This window comes from Dendrobium catenatum, unplaced genomic scaffold (assembly GCF_001605985.2).
Source record: "Dendrobium catenatum unplaced genomic scaffold, ASM160598v2 fragScaff_scaffold_156, whole genome shotgun sequence".
In the NCBI taxonomy this organism is placed as follows: Eukaryota; Viridiplantae; Streptophyta; class Magnoliopsida; order Asparagales; family Orchidaceae; genus Dendrobium; species Dendrobium catenatum.
Window position 1 is genome coordinate 8501329 of NW_021318618.1, and position 20640 is coordinate 8521968.

The 20640-nt window shown below is 35.5% G+C and overlaps 3 protein-coding genes across 4 annotated transcripts in view; 2 read left to right on the forward strand and 1 right to left on the reverse strand.

Annotated features, from left to right (window-relative positions):
• LOC110097570 (DCN1-like protein 3) overlaps positions 1-20640 on the reverse strand; it is a 72612-nt gene that overhangs the window by 18535 nt on the left and 33437 nt on the right. The gene's annotated exons all lie outside the window — the stretch shown is intronic.
• LOC110097817 (60S ribosomal protein L34) lies at positions 1486-9024 on the forward strand. Its single transcript, XM_020824429.2, has 3 exons — positions 1486-1647; positions 1893-1972; positions 8596-9024. The coding sequence occupies exons 1-3, from the start codon at positions 1569-1571 to the stop codon at positions 8797-8799; spliced, it is 363 nt and encodes a 120-aa protein (XP_020680088.1). The 5' UTR covers positions 1486-1568; the 3' UTR covers positions 8800-9024.
• On the forward strand, positions 9706-11797 carry LOC110097734 (pentatricopeptide repeat-containing protein At5g15300). The gene has a single exon (XM_020824316.2). It carries the CDS (start codon positions 9881-9883, stop codon positions 11477-11479), a length of 1599 nt encoding a protein of 532 aa, XP_020679975.1. The 5' UTR covers positions 9706-9880; the 3' UTR covers positions 11480-11797.

Genomic DNA, 20640 nt, shown 5'->3' on the forward strand with positions numbered 1-20640 from the left:
GCTTCGTCGCCAATGCTTCGGTTTGCCAGCATTGGCTTTGGTTTGCCAGGACTCCTATAAGAGCAGGCGACCAGCCCGCATTTTTTACCTAGGGCACGCGATGAACGGTGATCAAGCGAAGAAGAGGCAAGGAAGGAGAGCCGGGATTCATACCTGCTCGAGAGAAGAAGAGGCGACGAAGCTTGGCCAAAGCTATTCACGCGGGAAAATCGACTGGGTTCGGGGAGAGGGGTTTGACGGTCGCTAAGGGAGTGCTATAGCGAATGTTTAGAATGAGAAAGCGGTGGTATATAAGTAAATATTTGATTTTAGGTGTTAAATAGGTATTTTTAATAGTTTTAAGTGTTATGTATGTAAAAATTCTTATTTTATTTTATGATATTTAGTTATTTATATCTAAAATTTTAATATTATATTTGTATCCCTCATATAAAATTTTAATATTAAATATATCGATAATATATTTTATTCTTATCACTCATATCATATTATAAATTTTAATATTTATTTAATGTACTCGTATTTTTTCTATATGTGATAGATATGTAATATTAAAGTTTTAGGTATTAGATATGTAAATAGTATGAAATAAAGTGATATGTATGTGAATCCCATCAAAAATTTTGTAGGGCGGTCATAATTCCAGAAATTACCTCTCATATACATAAAAAATTTATTTTTGAGGGGATCCGCCCATTGATGTGAACTTGAGTTTGAAGAGATATTTGAGGTCTAAATAACTCTATAAACTTTTTGGACATTCCACTGTGATGATAATCGTCAACCACCATTATCATTTGACTATTATTATAGAGTGAAGTCATCTGATTGTCATCATCTATTTGTTGTCATCTTATTACTTGATTATTGTTGTCTGAATAACATCATCCAATCATCATCGCTCATCTCTATCATTTTTCCTCATATTCGTATAAATTTTTAATTATATTACATATTTTATAAAATCATATTCTCTAATCATGAGAAATAATAAATTCATGTAATATATATAGATAGTGTATTATTTTATGTGTCAGACCCCATGAGTTTTTTACTTTCCAATTTTTTTACTTAAATTTTTTTTTTTTGTATATTACATTCTTTTGTTATCAATGTGTATAGGATCCTTAAATAAAATTAGAATGTAAAATTCTTTTTATGTTGCTCAAAGTCAATATAATTTTATTGTGGGGTAAATATTGAAATCGAGTATATTTATAAATTATAAAATAGCTACATTATATTTATTCTAAAATGTCTTATACGTTTAAGTAATTTTTTTTATTTATATTAATTAATCTCAAATGATAAGTGTGAGAAGCCAGCTTTATCAAATTTTCCCTTAGGTGGTGGATGAGAGAGGAATAGAAGGTTGATTGGTCCGGAGTTCCCACGCACGACAGCCGTTAGATCGGACGATTTACGCTCGTTCGATCTAGGTCGCTAAAGAAGTTATCCTATTAATTCGCGTTTCGGCGCGTCTGACGTCTTTCTCTGGATCGTGGTTTCCGAAGGAGGCGGAGGTCAGGGTGAGCGACGAAGAAGAGCTCTTGGAGAAGAAGCGAAAGATGGTGCAGCGTCTCACCTACAGAAAGCGGCACAGCTATGCCACAAAGTCTAACCAAACCAGGGTTGTCAAAACTCCGGGTAAAGATCTTATCTATTGTCACCTTCATGTAAAGAATCTACTGCATATGCTATTTATTGATCTTATGTTGTTTGATCGTAGTCCCCTCGGATCCTTTTTACGTTGGATTTCGTTTTTTCAGAAGTTTTTTTCACTCCTATTCGTTGCTCCGGCCTACTTTTTCCCTTTTTGTTTTGTAGTCGAGGTTTTCTTCGTTTGGAATTTTTTTTTTTTTTTTGATTGATGGTTTGATTTCAAAACTCAGGAGGAAAGCTTGTATATCAATACACAAAGAAAAGGGCGAGTGGGCCAAAATGCCCGGTTACTGGAAAGAGAATTATCGGGGTATGTGATCCTGCGCTTCTCATATGTCCTCTCACATTCGTTTTGATATGTATTTTGATGCATGCAAGAATTTCAGTTAATGTTCCGCCATTTTTTGTGCGTTATGATGTTATAATTGTTCAACAAACTTTAGTTCTCGTAGAAAAAAAAAAAACAATGCCGATGCTAACGGAATGTTTGTCATCAGTTCTGTGTTTTTTATTTGTTTTTTTAATATTGTTTCTGCTCTAATTTTAAATTGAAAAAAAAAATGAATGTTATCTAAAAACATTTTTCACCTTATCCATGTCTTCTAAGATCTATACGTTTGATTCCGTAACCTTGTCAGCTCCCAGAAAAAAAAAGATTTCCCCTTTCTCAGACCCTTCATCTCCTCCTTGACCTACATTTTCCATTGAAGAGTTACAGTTGCTGCCATGGGGCCCCAGCATTGAAAATGGGACAGACATCTTAATTTATATTGCTATCTGTAGGGTGAATGCAGTGTTGAGGTTGGTGACGAGCACAAGGAATTAGATTGGTCTATCAAGAAACCTGAGTAATCAATCAAGAAGTTAGAGGTTAGATGTGTTCATTAGAAAGTTGACGAGTCATGATGCTTGGATGCGCAATTGATGCTAGCTAGCTTAAAATCAATCATTATGGTGCAGGTGGGACCTATCAAATTGATCTTTGTGGTATTGGAGGGAGCTATCAAATGGTGAGCAGAGGAGTGCTATTGGATGTGTTTGTTAGAAGGCTTTACACTGACGTGGTAATAGATAATCAACGTGGAATTTAGAGGAGCCATTAATGCCACTTTAGGAGACTAAACAAGAAATGTGGTGTCAAGTAGAATACTTGATGTTGCCAGAAAACAATAGGTGTTTCTAAGGTAGGCTGGTAGGGTGCAAGTGAAGCCTTGGCTTGAGCGATCCATTACCTAAGTGTGATGGTCGGGAGTTGTGATGGAGTTGGTCTGCATATGAACGTTTGGCTTCACAATGGAAGTTGATCGAATGACCTCAAAGGAAGATGCATAAAAAGTTGTTGGAGTGCTGTTAACTGGGATTCAACATTCCGGACTATCTTCGAATTTTGAGAACTTGAAAGAGTTCTAGTTGAGGACAATGAAGATGCCAATAGAGGAGTTGTTGATCGGAGGATACAACGAGTTTGGGTAAATCATGCTTATCCATGAGGCATTGTAGTTTGATTGGAGGATGATTGGTGGGCCCAATGATTGATTTTGTTGGCATGGGAGGCAAATGGCAATGACTTTGAGACAATGATGGAAGGTTTTTATTTTAGGTGCAAGGTAATCAAAGCTATGCATATAATTATTGAATATGAGTGGCAACTTTTGAGATGCCAGATTGACAAATGTTTGCTAAGTGTTCAAATATGTAGACGGGCATAAAATAAGCGATATAGAAAATGAGATAAAAATGTTTTGTGAGTGCATGTAGTATTAGTACCAAGCTGTTTTAGTAACTAAGATGATTATAATGCTTTATAGAAAGTTTTATAAGTGAGAACTGACTTGTGGTGAGGTTGAGGAGGGCATAATTGTAGAATTTGTACCAAGTGGGTTCGACTGCAATGATAATTTTGTAAGTTTTCAGAAATTCTAGAAGGCAAAGGAGACTTGCTGTAAGTTGGTTGCTATTATGTATAAAAAATCAACACAGTCTAAATAAATGTGAGAGCATGTCAAGTCGTGGCTAGGATTTGAAACTTTTTTATGATTTTTAGTGTTTGTTTTGTATACTTCTTGGGCAAATCTAGATTTTTTTTTTTGAATAGGGATATTGAAAGAAAACTAGGTTATATAATCCTAAATTTCAATTTGGTTATGATCACCTTATTACTCATTTAAATCTTTAATGTGGTCATACAAGTTTGATTAATTCTTGCAATATTAATGTATAACATAATTTTCACATAATTTCATAAAAATAGTAATTTAGTGTTTTGTTTTTATGTTGTTGTTCCTAAACTTGAAATAGGAGATGAAGTTGTTAGTAGCTAAACTCCTTAGATGAACTCCTTTTAGTTGAGGCCTTTTATATTGTGATTCTAAACAAGCAAGGGTTGATTTCAAATGAGTATAAAAGGGGAATTTGTAATGATTTTGACTCATTAGCTTCAACCATCACATTAATCGTGATTTGCAGAAACCTCTTGTTGTCTCTGAGATTGCTCCCTTTACGCGTCAACTCTTCCTATTCCTTGATCTCATTTTCATTTTTTGCAGGCTTCATGAGATGTGTGGGCTGAGTCATTCAATATGTTGGCATAGGGAGTGTGCTTAAGAAACCAAGGGAGCATATCTCCTATTAAATTGGAAGGTGGGTTGAAATTGTGATTTGGAAGACCATAGATTGAATATTTTTTTGATTAAGGTCAATATGGAAGAGAATAATCAGAATTTGGAAGAGAAGGTTTTTATGTTAAATGAAGGATGGACTGGACCTTTTAAAGTGAAAGCCAAATTAGATATTCTTACTTTTGATTGGAGGATCGACAAAAAGAAAATTGATGTGTATATTGACCAATTAAAGCACACTTAAGTTTGTATGAGTTTAATAATCATGTAAAATTTGTGTTTACCTAACTTAAATTAAAATGTCATGCTTCACTTTGGCAGAGCTTCCACTTAAAATTTTACTTAGGAATATGCAGGTAATTCAAGAGATTGCTATGTTATGATTTCTATTCTGTGGGTGTGGTTGAGGATCGTGGAAGAAATGGTATGGTCTGGGATAACCTCAAGGACAATTTGAGCAGGTGGATTTGGGTGAAAAACTTAGTAGTATAATTCCTAAGAGTGTTTTTGAGGATTAGTGGATGATATACCATTGAATAAAATAGAGCATGTCATTTAGCTGATTTCAGATGTGTTGAACGTGCTATTGATAAACCTTTTGATATACTGAATCTCTGTCATTAAGAATGAAGAGATCAGGAAGCAGGTTGCTGAGTTGTTGGAGCATGGAATCATTCTACCTAGTAGTTCGCCTTACGATTCAACCTTTGTGATGGGCTCTCAGATGGATGACACATGGAGACTATATGTTGACGCTCCACTGTAAACTAAGTATTGTTTAGGAGCAGGCGCAGCTGTGCTTAGATGGCCTATTAGATCAGTTGACGCCTACTACTATCTCTTCACTAAATTGGGTCTCAAACATAGTTACCTAGGTAACATGAATAGGGTGGACACATGGAGGATTGCTTTTAAATCAAGGGAGAGGTTGTACAAGTGGTTGGTAATGCCATTTAAACGTTGCAGTGCCAACTACACTTATGAGGTAGATAAACGTTGTTTTTCAACCATACTTGTATGATTTCATTATTATTTCTTTATATGATATTGCAGTCCTCAGCAGATTGTTGGATGAGCATTTGAGGAAGGTGTTTCATCTAGTACATCATCATTAGCATCTTTTAAACCAAAGGATGTGTCAATTCTCCTAAAAGTTAATCTATCTGATAGATGATACATCTGTTTCTTATTCGAGAAGATAAATGAGGTGGCTGTTAGCATTACCAAAGTTGCCTGTACCATTCAAACTAGAGGTGGTTTTTAGTGGCTAAGTAATGGGAACAAAATTGATGTGGGTTCTGAGATTTCTTGTTTATCACTTTGGGATGCTTCAAGGAGCTCAGAAGAATTATCAGACCTTTAACAATGAGTTGTTTGCATTACATTAACTACTGAACCATTGGTGTGTGCCTATCCTCTTGAGAGGAAATTTTGGCACAAATGTATCAAATGCCATTTCAGAAGTTGTAGAAACAGACTATTCTTTTGTAGACTCAATGTATGAAGTGGATGATTTATCTCCAACAATTTTATATGGTGATCAAGAATAAGAAGGGAGTTACTAACAAAATGACCAATATGCTCTCTTTTCCATCTCTAGTGCTTTCTCCATTTAAAATATTTTTATGCAGTATGAGCCATTGATATAAAAAGATTTTAGGATGAAGAATCTATTCTTCAAATGGATATTGGGGGACTTAAGGGAAACTCTTTTTGGGTTTGCTCTAAAAGATGGCATACATGATAGAAGAGGATGGTTGTGCATATCGAATCCAGTGGATCAAGTTTAATGGATAAATTAGGCACCACACACAACCAAAGTTGTTGGATTCATTATGGTGGAGCTAGACACTTTGGAGTGGAGAAGAGATTGACCATTGCAGAACTTGCTGTGCTATATTCACTAGCCAAATATATAGCACAATTTTAGTGTTTTAGCATATGCATGTTTTATAACACCTTAAAACTTGCAGATAGGAAGTTGTGATTTTTTAAATGCTATATTGCCCATACTAAGACATTCGTGGAATAGCATCTCTATGCATTTTGTAAGAGATTTGCCAAACAAAAAAAAGATGGCATGACTATTTATGTGGTAGAAGTCTTTTTTTTTTCACAAAAAAAAAGATCTTTCAAATTCCTATAAGAAATTGGCAAGGCAGCCCAACTCTTCTATTAGCATGTCTGTGCACATTTTGGTTTATTCATTTTGTATTGCATTTGATCGAGAGAGTCTGTTCCTAAACCTTATTCTTAGAGGCCTAATGGGGTATTTTGGATTCCAAATTAAAGATGAGCACTGAGTTACATTTATAAACTGATCTCTAAATAGAGATTGTGAACATTACCATGATGCATTTACTAAGAAGTTACAACAATAAGCATCTAAAAACTTGGAATAGCAATCTATTATTCATTTTTCTTTCAATAAAGCTGTGCACACCTACACTACAAAGACACCTTTTTAAGTTAAAACTAAGGTAGTTATCACAAATTCCCCTTGATGTTCACTTGTCCATCACCCCCACTACTGATGGTGGGGTTGAAGCGGGGACCAGATAGAATTTAGTGTTTTCTTTGCAAAATTCATGAGGTGGTGGAAAAGCAGTTTGCGGAAGACCTAATTGAAACAAAGAAATGGATGATTGTCATGTCAAAGTGAACATTCAACTAAGATATATTGCTTGATTACACTTATGCAAGGATCACCTCAAAGGGGAATAAAAGAGTTTGAAGTTAGTAAGGTATGCGGCTTTTAAAATTCTCTAAAAAGTTGAATATGAGGCTTGGTAGTTCAAGCTGTCGTCTTATGTGTAGATGTGCTCGGTAATAAATATATAGATAATCTAATGCCTTTTGAACTTTCTATATTTGATGGTGAGTTAAAATAAAAATTACTTGCTATGAATGATTTACTCGTTGAGCAAATACCTTTGAAATTGATACTCCTAGAGCATAAGAGTATACGACTACCACCACAAAATATTAATTAAATGGTACACTGGGAAAGTTGGATAGACTTCTTTTCCTCATATTGTGCTTTAACATGAGTTAAATCCTCATAAATGGGCGGGCATATAGTTAAAATAATTACCCTTAACCTTAGCATTTGACAAATTATTTTTTAGTTATTTTGATACCATTATACTGAAGAATTATTTGGTTCCATTGATCCCTTTTGAAATCATTTGGACATTAGAACCTCTTTGAGAGCATCTCCAACAGAACGTCAAACGTGCGTTTGATGTCGTTCGGTCGCTCTAGCCGAATGCCAAATCTTCCGCCATTTACTTGCGGGTGAACAGTGTGACGTTAATATTGACGTTGCACTGTTCACCTACGCTATTTTGCTCTCTCAACCAGAAAAACGCGCGAAATGGAGAAGGATCGTTACCTTCGCAAAAGCATTTAAAATGGAGTTCAATTGGAGCAGCACCACGACATTTTGGAGTTTTGCTGTATTTTGCCGTGAAAAATGTAGTTCTATGTTGGAGATGCCCTGAGCCTGATCAAGCATAAATGATAGCCACAATCTTAAATTTTTTAGATAGGTTTTGCATTGCTAGCATTCTATTTTGAAGAAATAAGACACAAATCATAGAAGTTATCATATGATATAAAATCTATCTGCAACATTTCATATACACCATTGTAACATTTGGTGATGAGAGAGAAAGTTTGGAAATTTTCGATGGTTATGTGGTCGATTTTGTTCTCATCGTATTGTTGCGATGAAGTTGTGAGCAAATTAACTCCACAGAAATGCCTAAATGCTTAACCTACCAACTCTTTCTTCCTTCAATAGATCATATTGTAGACGATTGTTTCCTCTACGTCGCTCTTTGCAAATTATTTATGTAGTTTAAGGCATCAAGAAAAGATTTATTTATTTTTTGTTATTTTTTCTAGTGCAAGTTTCTTGCAACAATTGATTTGCACTTTCTTAGGGTTGTAATTATATACTTGTAAATTTTTTTTTCTTAGGATTTGTTCGCTAACTACTTTATTAGGGAATTATATGCCATGACTTGTATCAAAATTCGGGAACTATTGCTATTACAATAGGATTATTCGGAACATCTCTGGATCGTGGTTTCCGAAGGAGGCGGAGGTCAGGGTGAGCGACGAAGAAGAGCTCTTGGAGAAGAAGCGAAAGATGGTGCAGCGTCTCACCTACAGAAAGCGGCACAGCTATGCCACAAAGTCTAACCAAACCAGGGTTGTCAAAACCCCGGGAGGAAAGCTTGTATATCAATACACAAAGAAAAGGGCGAGTGGGCCAAAATGCCCGGTTACTGGAAAGAGAATTATCGGGATTCCTCGATTGAGGCCAGCTGAATATAAGAGATCTAGATTACAACGGAATCGAAGAACAGTTCACCGTGCTTATGGCGGTGTCTTGTCTGGTGGAGCTGTTCGTGAAAGGATTATCCGTGCATTCCTGGTAGAGGAGCAGAAGATCGTAAAGAAGGTTCTGAAGATTCAAAAGGCAAAAGAGAAGCAGGCTGCAAAGAGTTGATCAGTTGATATGTCGAGGCCTTTCTAGTCTTATTTTCTATTGAAGGGAATTTTGACTATATAATCATTAATGTGATCCGAGTGTTGTTTTAAATATGGCTGCATTGAATTTTTTTGGGAGTTTTATATTGTTTCTGTTGAACATGTTGAAGACCTTGGTTTATTTTCAATGTTATTCAGTCGAATTTGTTGAAGTTATGATCACGATTGTCAATTTGTTGGAATCTCTTTCATGCCTATGTGAATATTAGCGCTCATTGATTGCTTTTTGTGGTTCCGTTAATGTTAATTGTGGTTGCAATTAGGGTGCTTTCAGAGGTTGACAGTCATTTACGCCTATTTGTGATGGAGGCGTAAACGGCCTGAGCTCTGTACGTTCGACTTTTTCTATGTTCGGGTTTTAAAGTTCAGCTGCTGTTCTTCGGATTCATCTGTAATTGATATTCATATTTTATTTGTCTAAGACTCTTATTTGGTACGAAAGATGTTAAAACTCATTCATAGTTAAGAAAATAGATTAAAAATTCATAGTTTAGAAAATAGATTATAAATTATTTATTTTGAAATGAATGATATTTTAAGAATATTTTTTTCTCTCATGATGCACCTATTTTAGAATTAAATTTTCTATTATATATATATATTTTTTATCTCCATATTATTCTTTAACCAAAGTAATTCTATTAAGGGACGAATCTCTTGTATTTGTGGATATTTTTGGAGTTTAAGATATACTTTTTTTTTTTCAATTGATATGAATTGTTTTAATGTTGATTTTTGTTTGTTAAATTTGCTTAATTTATTTTTTAGATTTAGATTTGAGTATTTGTAAATGAGGAGAGATTGATTTGAATTTGAATTTGATTGAAATCTGCGTAGAATAAAATGTGAATCGCGTCACCTCCATATAATACAAAGCTTCGTCAATTGCATAACTAAATTCACATCAAATGTTTTAGCGCCAATCATAAGATCCCGAATAGCAGCCTACATGGATTTCCGTAAGAGTTCCCGTCAACTTGTGCGTTAAATCACATATCAATATATCATGGCAAATTAGCCAAATTTTGTGTGGGTAATTGATGCATAGGAAATCGGGCACTGGACGGTATCGGCAGGGAATATGGCGAATGTGCCGAAGCCTCCGCTCCCTGAAGCAGATCCACGCTCTAATAGTAGTTCGGGGCTTCCTTTGCAATCCCCACGCCCTGCGAGAGCTCCTCTTCGCCGCCGCCATCTCCCTCCGAGGCGCCATGATCTATGCCCGCCAACTGTTCGACCAAATACCCCAACCGGACCACTTCATGTGGAATACCATCATACGCGGTGCCGCCCACACCACTAACCCGGCCGACGCTCTTTTTCTCTCCATCCGCATGGAACGGGCCGGTATGAAGCTCCATCACCTCGCTCTTCCCTTTCTCCTCCGCGCCTGTACCATTCTTTCCTCTCCCTCCACGGGCTCCCAGCTCCACGGTAAGGTCACTAAGCTTGGTATCACCGACGACGCCTTCGTTCGCAATGCTCTTATCCACCTCCATGCCACCTGCGGCGATACCGAAGCCGCTTCCATCCTATTCACCGCGCCTTCGGCGAGGGCGGATATTGTGGCTTGGTCTGCCATGATCGCGGGGCTGGCCGGGCGAGGACGTTTGGATGATGCTCGAAAGCTGTTCGAAGAAATGCCTGGGCGGGATCTGATTGCGTGGAATGTGATGATCACCGGATACTGTAAACAGGGCCGTATGGCGAGTGCGCGGGAGCTCTTTGACAGAGTGCCCGACCGAGACACCGTCTCGTGGAACGCGATGATCTCCGGATATGTACGCAGCGGTGCCGCAGTGAAGGCTATGGACTTGTTTGATGAAATGCGCCGAGCGGACCAGCGGCCCGACGAGGTCACCATGCTGGGCCTAATCTCCGCCTGTGCCGATTCCGGTGCGATAGACTTTGGACGGAGAATACACTCCGCCCTCAGCGGGGCGACGGCTGCTGGGGCCACTCAAAGCGTGCTGCTTTGTAACGCGCTGATTGACATGTACGCTAAATGCGGGATTATAGATGGGGCTGTTCAGGTCTTCCGGGCGATGAGAGAGCGGGACGTCTCTACCTGGAACTCCATTATCGGAGGGCTTGCTCTCCACGGCCATGCTCGGAAAGCCGTCAGCTTTTTTGAAGAAATGAGAATCGCCGCGGCAGCGAGGCCAGATGAAGTGACCTTCGTGAGCGTGCTCGTAGCGTGCAGCCATGGCGGGATGGTGGAGGAAGGCAGGGCTTACTTCTCGCTCATGAGAGACGGGTATGCCATAGAGCCTAACGTGAAACATTATGGGTGCATGGTGGATATGCTTGGTCGCGCGGGGAGGCTGCAAGATGCGTTTGGGTTGGTGGATGAGATGAAGAGGGTTTGCGGGTTGAAGCCTAACGCGGTGGTTTGGAGGGCGCTTCTAGGAGCATGCAAGACGCATGGGAATGTGGAGTTGGGAGAGCGAGCTAATTATGAGCTGCTAAATATGTCGATGGATGAGTGTGCAGGCGGCAACTATGTTCTTCTATCAAACTTATATGCTTCTATGGGGGAATGGGATGGTGTGGAGAAGATGCGCGCGTTAATGGATGATACTGGAGTGATGAAGGCGGCTGGCTGTACTCTCCTTGTTGAAGATGGCCGTGCTGTTTAAGCAAATAGTGGTTGAAGGTTAGAAGTTATTCTGCTCTCCTGAGCTCTGTGGAAGCATGCTACTGTTTACCCACGCTAAACTCTGGTTGAGACTACACTTAATGGGTAAGCATTCTTGAGTGAGGCTTTCATAACGTCTAAGCTATTTACTGTTTTTGGTGCTCACCATTACTACATTGCTGTAGTTCCTGATGCCCACCATCTCTACATTTGTGCAGTTCTTCTAGTGGTGGTGGAAATTGAGCATTTGTACAGTCCGTTGAATCTCAATAGCTAATTGTGTTCATCTAGTGCTGATTATGGTTCATCTTTGCTTTAACTTCAATGTTTCTTAAGTATTATTGCCACAATTAAATGTATGATGTTCTAATCAAGAATTTCATTGCATTGTTAAATGCATTGTTAACCTCCAAATCACCATAAATTAAGGGCCTGTTTGGATGCTGGATTTAGGCCGGATTTATACTAGATTTGAGCTAAATCCTGCCAAATGCAAAAAAAAAAAAAAAAAACACAAAGTTAAATCTCACGGTAAGTCTAAGCTCTAGTTCACGGCATTTTCGACATTTTTGCCCTGAATATTTTGTTAATCCAATATTTTGACGGATTTAGCCGAAGAAGCGCGGAAGGGGAGAAATATCATTATCTTTGTGGTGAGCTCCCTTCGCACTTTCAATCTGACAACAACCATGTCATCGTCGGATGCGGATAAGATTCATCTGAAGCGACACTTTCAAAACTATACTTCACATGACAACAACGAAAAAATGGAGAAGTAACATAGATGAAATATTAAAATAATTAATTAGATAATTTGAAATATAAATAATTAATTAGATACCTAGGATGTAAATATTAATTAACTAATTAGTTAGTAATAAAATATTTTATTGATTAATTAGATAATTATTAGTATAATTAATAATAAATCTCATTAAAACAATATTTAAAATATTAATGAAATAGTTAGTAGTGTAAGCTTAATTAAATGATTAATTTTTTAGATAATAATTAAATAATAAATTATATAATTGTCATTAATTACAATTAAAATATTTATTAAAATAACACTTAAATGAACAATTTGATAATTAGTATTTAAATCATTAGTTAAGTTATTGGATAATTAAATTAGTTTCTAATTATATTATTCATAATTATGATTCATTGATGTTAATTAAAATTAATAAGCAACTCATATTTCAAATATAAATATCATACGAGTTAACCGCCTTAAATCGAGAATAATATTGTCAAACAATCTCACAGTATTTATAAGATTTAACATGTTTCTTGTCAAACAATTTTCAGGATTTAATACTCTCAGGATATAGTAAATTCAGATTTAGAAAATTTATGAAATCTTACTTAAATTAAATCCTAGTTGCACCCAAAAATCCCCTAAAAAGCTTTAGTAAAAGTTTAATATGTGTATGCGTCCCCTGTTTATGCTTAAAACAATAGGTTTAGGATATTGATTGTGTTTAAAAGAATAGGGTTAGGATATTGATTAAGTTATGAGTAAAATCAAATGAAGGCGATAGAACAAATACCTCAAAGATCTTGAACACTTTTTTCAAAGATTGTTCATTCATACTGATATTGATTGGAAATTTTGGATTATTAGGTTTTTGGGTCAAGAGCTGTATTTTTTGTGACCTAACAGCAATTTATGGGGGAAAGCAGCATGATCCATGCTATTAAATCCATATATGTTTTATTTAGAGTCAACAACAACAAAATTTAAAAGGGGGATTTACATGCATAATACTCAAAATTATCTTATTTATATATTTTATACATAAACTTCACTGTTTACATAATATAATACTTATTAACTTCCATTAATGGCCTTAATGAAACTCTTGACAATGAAGAGGAAGTCTATATGATTGATGCGCTAGCTAAGGGTGAGAAAGTAGCGATTGGATCTCGTTGGGAAGTTTGCGATGAGATCTCACTAAGGCCGGGATGGTAGAGTATATTATGATTTTCTTTGTGAGTGATGCCTTTTTTTTTGCTATTAATTTACTGACTGGAAATGTCATGATAGCCAGAAGGTTCATAAAGTTGAAATTGAGGATCGTATGATAGCCAGAAGGTTCATAAAGTTGAAATTGAGAATCGATGATTTGTTTGATCAACTTTCTAGATCTTCTGTCTTTTTCAAGATTGATATGTAAAAAAGATACTATCAGGTAAAACTGAAAGAGTCTGATGCAATGAAGATTGATTTCAGTATGGGGTATATACATTATGAGTTCTTAGTCATGTGTTTTGGGGTGACAAATATACCAATAATTTTCATAAATTTGATGAAGAGTGTTTAGAGATAATTTGGATCAATTTGTTATTGTCTTTATCAACGATATTTTGATTTATTCTGCTTTTAAAAAAAGATCATGCTAGTCATCTGAGGATTGTTCTGGAGACTCTGAGACAATATCAGTTATATGCAAAGTTTTCTAAAGTCTGATGCAAGAAGCATATCATTTTTTGGGAAGGCGTGTTAAATAGTGTAAGTATTTATGTAGATCCACAGAAGGTTCATACAGTTGTTGATTGTTGATTGGCCGAGGCCTACTACTGTATATGAGGTACGTAGTTTGTTAGGTATGACTGAATATTATAAAAAAAAATTATGGAAATATTTTCTTAGATTTCTGTGCCTTTGATGAGACTAACTCATATGTCAATAGCATTTTTTTGGACACCTGATTGTCAGGCCAATTTTTAGAAGCTAAGGGATTGTTTAGCTTTTGCTCCAATTTTTAACTCTTCCGTCTAGTACGAAAGGATTTCATGTATTCACTGATACTTCAATGACTAGGATATGTACCGATACAACATGCAAATGTTATAGCCTATGCTTCTAGAAAGTAAAAGCCACATAAAAGAAACTATCATATGCATGATCTAGAACTTGATGCTATTATATTTGCTTTGAAGATCTGGAGACATTATTTGCATGGTATCAGATGAGATTGTTAATGATCATCAAAGCCTGAAATATATATTCACCCAGAATGATATGAATTTGAGAGAAAGGAGATGGCTTGAATTGATTAAAGATTGTGATCCGATTATTCAACATTAGTCTAGTAAGGTTAATGTTGTTTTGGATACTTTGAGCAGAAAATCTTCTGGATTATCATGTATTCAACTTACTTCATATGAGTATTGTATTTGAGATATGAAAAGGTTACAATTGGAGGTGATTTATTCTAGTGATTGAGATTTTGATATTCTCGCTCAGATGATTATATGACCTTCTCTACAAGAAATAATTCAAAAAACTCAAAAGTTAGATACAGAATATTGAAACTACTTGATTTGATCAAGCCTGGTAAGAAATATGAACAATGATATTATGATTCTGGTTTTATTTTGCTACAAGAATAGACCGTGGGTCTCGAGATCATGAGATTTTAGATTAGTTATTCTACATGAGGCTCATTATTATAGCAATACTATTCACCCAGAAAAGTAGTAAAATGTATAGCGATTTGAAAAGGTATATTTTAGTGTCCCAAATTTAAAGAGGATGTGATAGATTTTATTTCTAAATGTGAAACATGTTAGTCAGTGAAAGTAGAACATCACTGACCAGGAGATTTTCTATAATAGTTACCCATTCTAGAGTGTAAGTGGGAAGAGGTGACGATGGATTTTGATATGGGTTTTCCTAAGTCAAGACAGAGATATGATGCCATTTGGGTGGTTGTAGATCGCCTTACAAAATCTGCTCATTGTAATCAAATTTGATAGTCATATTCTGTGGAAAAATTGGCACAAGTTTACGTGCATGAGATCATTTGGTTACATGGGATATAAAAGGATATAGTTTCTAACAGAGATTGCAAGTTTATCTCCAAACTATGGAAAGGTATTTGATGGACGACGGCTATGTTGGTGGGCCCCATTAGGGTGGGCGGCATGTAAGAAGAGAGAGGGGAAATTATTTAGGAAATTTTAATTACAATTGAGACAGAATTAATTAAGAAAATAGATCTAATTTGAATTCAAAAGTTAAGAGGGATTTATTTAGGGAAGGGGCCTAATTTGGGAGGGAATTAGGGGAGCCTATTTAAGGCTAAATATGGGGTCATTTCAGATTATGCTTGATTTTGTTGAAATTAGTTTTGCTTAGGTTGAGTGGGCACTAGCCGACGGCTAGGGATTTGGGAGAGCCGAATCTTACTCACCAATTGAAGATCCAACTGTATCTTGTATTCTTTCTTCTTAGTTTTTTCAATAAAAAAAGTTATTGTGATCTTCTTCCAAAATTTCTAGTGTCATTCACTGGTTTTACTGAAATTGCATCCATTTCCTATCAAATTGGTTAGAATTGTTCGATCTAGACACCCATGACTGGAAGAAAAGTAGAAGTATTGGAAGGGGAGATCGGACAATTGAAATTATATTGTATAGAAAAGATTTTGGATTTAAAAAAGCTATTTTCAACCATCCATGAGAAGATCGATGTGAAGTTCGCCATCATAGAGGAGATTATGAGAAAGACGCTCAATTTCCAAACCAAAATGGCATCGTTGGAGATAGGGGAAGCCACCAATGACCAAGGGAGTGAAGGAAACCGTATTCTTATAAGGAGAGGGAAAGATCATGAGGTTGAAATGTTGGGGGAAGAAGAGGAGATGCCACCTTTGGAGCCACTTCCAATGAGAGGAAAGGGTGAGGGAAAGAGGTTTTTAGTGGAGCTGTAGAATTTTGAAGGAAATAAAGATAGGAAGAAAATAGAAGCACCATACATTATTCTATCACCCCTACAACAATATTGAGGGGTGTTCCAACAAGTTCAAGGATTGAATCCTTCGCAGGAGCTCAAGCATATTATCATATTGAAGGAAGGAGTCTCACCTATCAGTGTTCATCTATTTGTCATCCACAAATCCAGAACGAAAAGTTGAGAGATTAATCAAGGAGATGCTTGAGGCAGGGATTATTCGACCCAGTGTTAGTCCATTTTTCAGTCCAGTGCTATTAGTCAAGTGCTTCAACAATAGTTTTGTTCATTTCATATTAAGGACAATGTGACACTTTGAAAGGGGAGTATTGATGGACCAGCTAATTTGATTGAGAGAGAATCAAGAAGTTATCTAATTAAGAGTGGGCTTCTTTAATTAGAAGATGTTTCCTAATTGAAGATAGTATATTTGGGGGTCAATTTAGAGGGGATTAATTAGGAAATATTTTCTAATGGAAGAGGGCTGATTTGGAGGGATTAATGATAGATGTTACCTAATTGAAGAGAGCAGATTTGAGGGCTGATTTGGACGAAAATTAATTAAATAAATATGACAGGTTTGATAAGGAATTTGGGGGAGGGTTGTTTCAATATTTGTTGTTTATTGTTTGCTTTAAGTAAGAGATTTTACTAGGGTTAGTGGTAGGTCTTATTTGCTGAAATTGTAGTGTTTTCAGGGTGCTTTGGGCTCTAACGGTGTCTAGAGATTTGGCAAAGATAGATCTTCATTCCCAATTGAAGATCTAACTGCATCTTGTCTTTATTTTTCCCATAGATAATCCAATTAAAAGTGTTCTTGAGTGTTATTATTCTTCGTTTACTTGTTACCGATTTCTGTTTTGTTGAAATTATAATTTCAGCCAAGGAATTTTACAAGTTTTGCATCCACTTTCTATCAGTATTTAACAAGATCTTAGTACTAAATTACATTTCAATACAATTTTTCATCCTCAAACTAATGGAAAATTAGAGAGGACTATTTAGGTACTGGAAGATCTTTTACAATTATGCGTTCTATATTTTGGTGACAATTAGGAAAATCATCTTCCTTTGATTAAGTTTTCCTACAATAACAGCTGTCAATCAAGCATATATATGCCTTCATATGAAGCTTTATATGATAGAAAATATATAACACATTGTCTTGGGGAGAGGTGAGAGAAAGCACTCTGGTTGGGCCAGCTTTGGTTGATGATGGTATTGAAAAAGATTTGTTGGATCAGGGACAAATTAAAAGCTATACAAGATAGATATAAGCAATATTTTGATGCTAAGCACAAGACAATGAAATTCTAGGTAGGAGAATTTGTATATGTGAAAAAAAGGATGATGAAGAGCATAAGTAGATTTGACAAGGGAGATAAATTGAGTCCAAGGTCTAATAACTTGAAAATTTTGAAAATAATTTTAAAATGGAAACCTGAATTCCTATTTGAACAAAAGCACGTGACATTGTGTCTTTGAGCTAGGGGTGTAAGTGAGCCGAGCTGGTTTGTGAGCCAACTGAACTCGACTCGATAACGAGCTCGCGAGTTGAGCTTATCGAGCTATGAGCTCAAGTTCGAGCTTAACGAGGCTCGACTCGGGAGCTCACGAGTCGACTCAAATTACTGTTTTATTTTTTTAATTATTAATATCTTTTTGCTTTAGTCATGGATGTACCTTGATGTATGCTTTTTGCTGATGATATTCTTCTTGTTAATAAGACTATATAGGGAGTTGATGGCATACTTGAATTATGGAGGTCAACCTTAGAGTCTAAAGGTTTTCACTTGAGTATATCTAAAATTGAATATATGGAGTGTAATTTTAGTAGCAATATACCTAGTGAGGGGATTGTGACTTTGGGCGATCAAGTTATTAATAAGAGTACACATTTTATATATCTTAGATCTATTATTCAGAGTGATGGTGAAATAGATGGGGATATTATCAGCAGAATTCAAGTTGGATGGTTGAAGTGGAGGAATGCATCGGGCTTGTTGTGGGATATAAAAGTCTCCCTCAAACTTAAGAAAAAAAATTCTATAAAGATGGTTGTGAGACCTGCAATGCTTTATGGTGTTGAATGTTGGCCATTAAAAGAGAAGCATAATACTAAGTTAAGTGTTGCAGAGATGATGATGCTTAGGTGGATGCATGGCTTTACCCTTAGCGATAGGATACGAAATGAACATATACGTGGAAAGGTTGGAGTAGCTCCAATGGAAGATAAGATTAGAGAGACTCGTCTTAGATGGTTTGGTCACATTAAACGGAGGCCTTCCGATGACTTAGATAGGAAAGTTGAGGTATTAGATTTGACATATGTTAAGAAAGGTAGAAATAGACCTAAAAAGATTTGGTTTGAAAATATTAGAAATGATATTTATTTATTAGATTTAAATGAGAATTTGAGTTTAAACAGGAGACAATGGCAAAAAAGAATTAATGTAGCCGACCCCATGCAATGGGACAAAGGCTTGATGTTGTTGTTGTATTAATATTTTTATTTCAATTTAAAATTAAAAAAAAAAATTAAGTACAACAACTGCATAGTTAATAAAAAATCCTCAAATATTACAGCTAATAAATGTTGCAGTTTTAATTATTACTAAAGAAGCGACATGTTCAAAAAAATTATATAAATATGAAGGATATTTTTCCAAAGTTGCATGCATTAAGTATCGAGAGAAAAGCAAGTTTTTTCTCCCCCCAATCAAAGATCTTCTGTCGATGAAAAAACACAAGCCTTCTTCTTTTTCTCTTCCAAAGTAGGAGTTCCCAGAGTTGGTTCCTTCGAATCCATCTCGTGCAAAGCTATTCGAAAGTTTCGATAACCCTAAACACTGTATAACGTTCTGTGTACAGTGAAGATAATCGGCCAGGAGTTTATATACCCGCGTCTTTTAAAGTTTTCCCGCCCATTTAAGCGAAAAAAAAACGTCAAAACTCCAAAAAACCGCGGGTTTGGGTCGGGTCGTCGGGCTGCTACGTGGACTGAATTTATTGGTGGCCGAACCTATTAAACCATTCGGTCAAAGGACGTAATAATTGTTCCAGATTTATTGAGCTTTGATCGTACAACTTTTTATATGTTATAGCACTGAATATCCTGAACAATTTGACTAATTGATTTTGAAATTTTACCGATGAAATAAAAGTTATGCTATTTTATTTGATTTTCTCATAATATAATTTAATATATGATAAAAGCATATTGTAAGTATTGAGAATGAAAATATGTATTTGATTGGGTAATAGCTAGCCATTATTACTTTTATAATAATGTGTGTGTGCGCGCGCGTGTGAAATAAGTGAAGATTGGTTGATCCGTTAGTTGAAGATTGATAGATTTTTATAAGATAGTGGGTTGACGGGCTTTTATTTAAATATAATGGTTTGGTGCTATACTCTAGTGATTCACATGATACAATGATATAACAATTATGAGTTATAAAGAGTTATTACTGTGCCAACGAGGTTGGAGTGACGACTCTATTTATTGAGCCAATAGTTACCAACTACTAATTTCTAAATACTAAAAAATATCGTGATAGCCAAAACTCCTTACTTATTAAATAATGTTGAGTATAATTATTGAAATTCATGTTACTAATTCATTATTACTATTCGACGTGATAATTATTGCACTTATTTTCTATTACTACACTGCTACTACCATATTATTTTACTATTATACTACCATATTTTATGGACATTGATAATATTATTGTTACTCCTACTGATTCACTATCATTGTTACTACTATTGATTCACTATTTACTAATCTACTAATGATGAGCAAGTGATCTCCATACTAAGTGATATCGAGCACATGATATAAGATAGTAATTGGATAGTGATATATAATAATTGGACTTCATATGTATACTGATTTGATTGTGCTACACATTTATGAATTTTGATAGTTTTCTAGATATTTTTTATTATGATATACATGATTTCCCCATTGTTTATTCTATTCAATATCTGTACTAAGTCACTGATTTATTAGTTTATCGATTTACTTGTTTACTGGTATCGTTCTACTGTTTAATGGATGTTACCATTTCTGCACTGCACATATTCATGATCATAATAATTACTAATGTTATAAATTAACAAACAACATACATACTGCTTCTTTATCATAATTTGAGTTCAATTGTAGGATTAAATGACATACTGGACTTTTTAGCAATAATTTCATGTCAAGGCAGAGGATCATGAGTGTAAGATTGATAAGGATTTCTCAAATTTTTCTTCTTTTATTTTAGTTATTCTTCTATACTCAGGATTGGATGATGTGCTATATTTTTATGATTCCGGAGTATTATATATAATTTTTAGAGAAATGAATGCAGATGAAGATTGATGTTTTGATCAACAGAATGATTGTTATTGCTAGTTTATAT

Bases quoted from the DNA above. Each gene is read 5' to 3' on its own strand.
- LOC110097817 (XM_020824429.2), top strand. From the start codon at position 1,569: ATGGTGCAGCGTCTCACCTACAGAAAGCGGCACAGCTATGCCACAAAG. The intron at 1,648-1,892 runs GTAAAGATCTTA...TTCAAAACTCAG, and splicing joins CAGGGTTGTCAAAACTCCGG to GAGGAAAGCTTGTATATCAA. The intron at 1,973-8,595 runs GTATGTGATCCT...AGAATTATCGGG, and splicing joins CTGGAAAGAGAATTATCGGG to ATTCCTCGATTGAGGCCAGC.
- LOC110097734 (XM_020824316.2), top strand. From the start codon at position 9,881: ATGCATAGGAAATCGGGCACTGGACGGTATCGGCAGGGAATATGGCGA.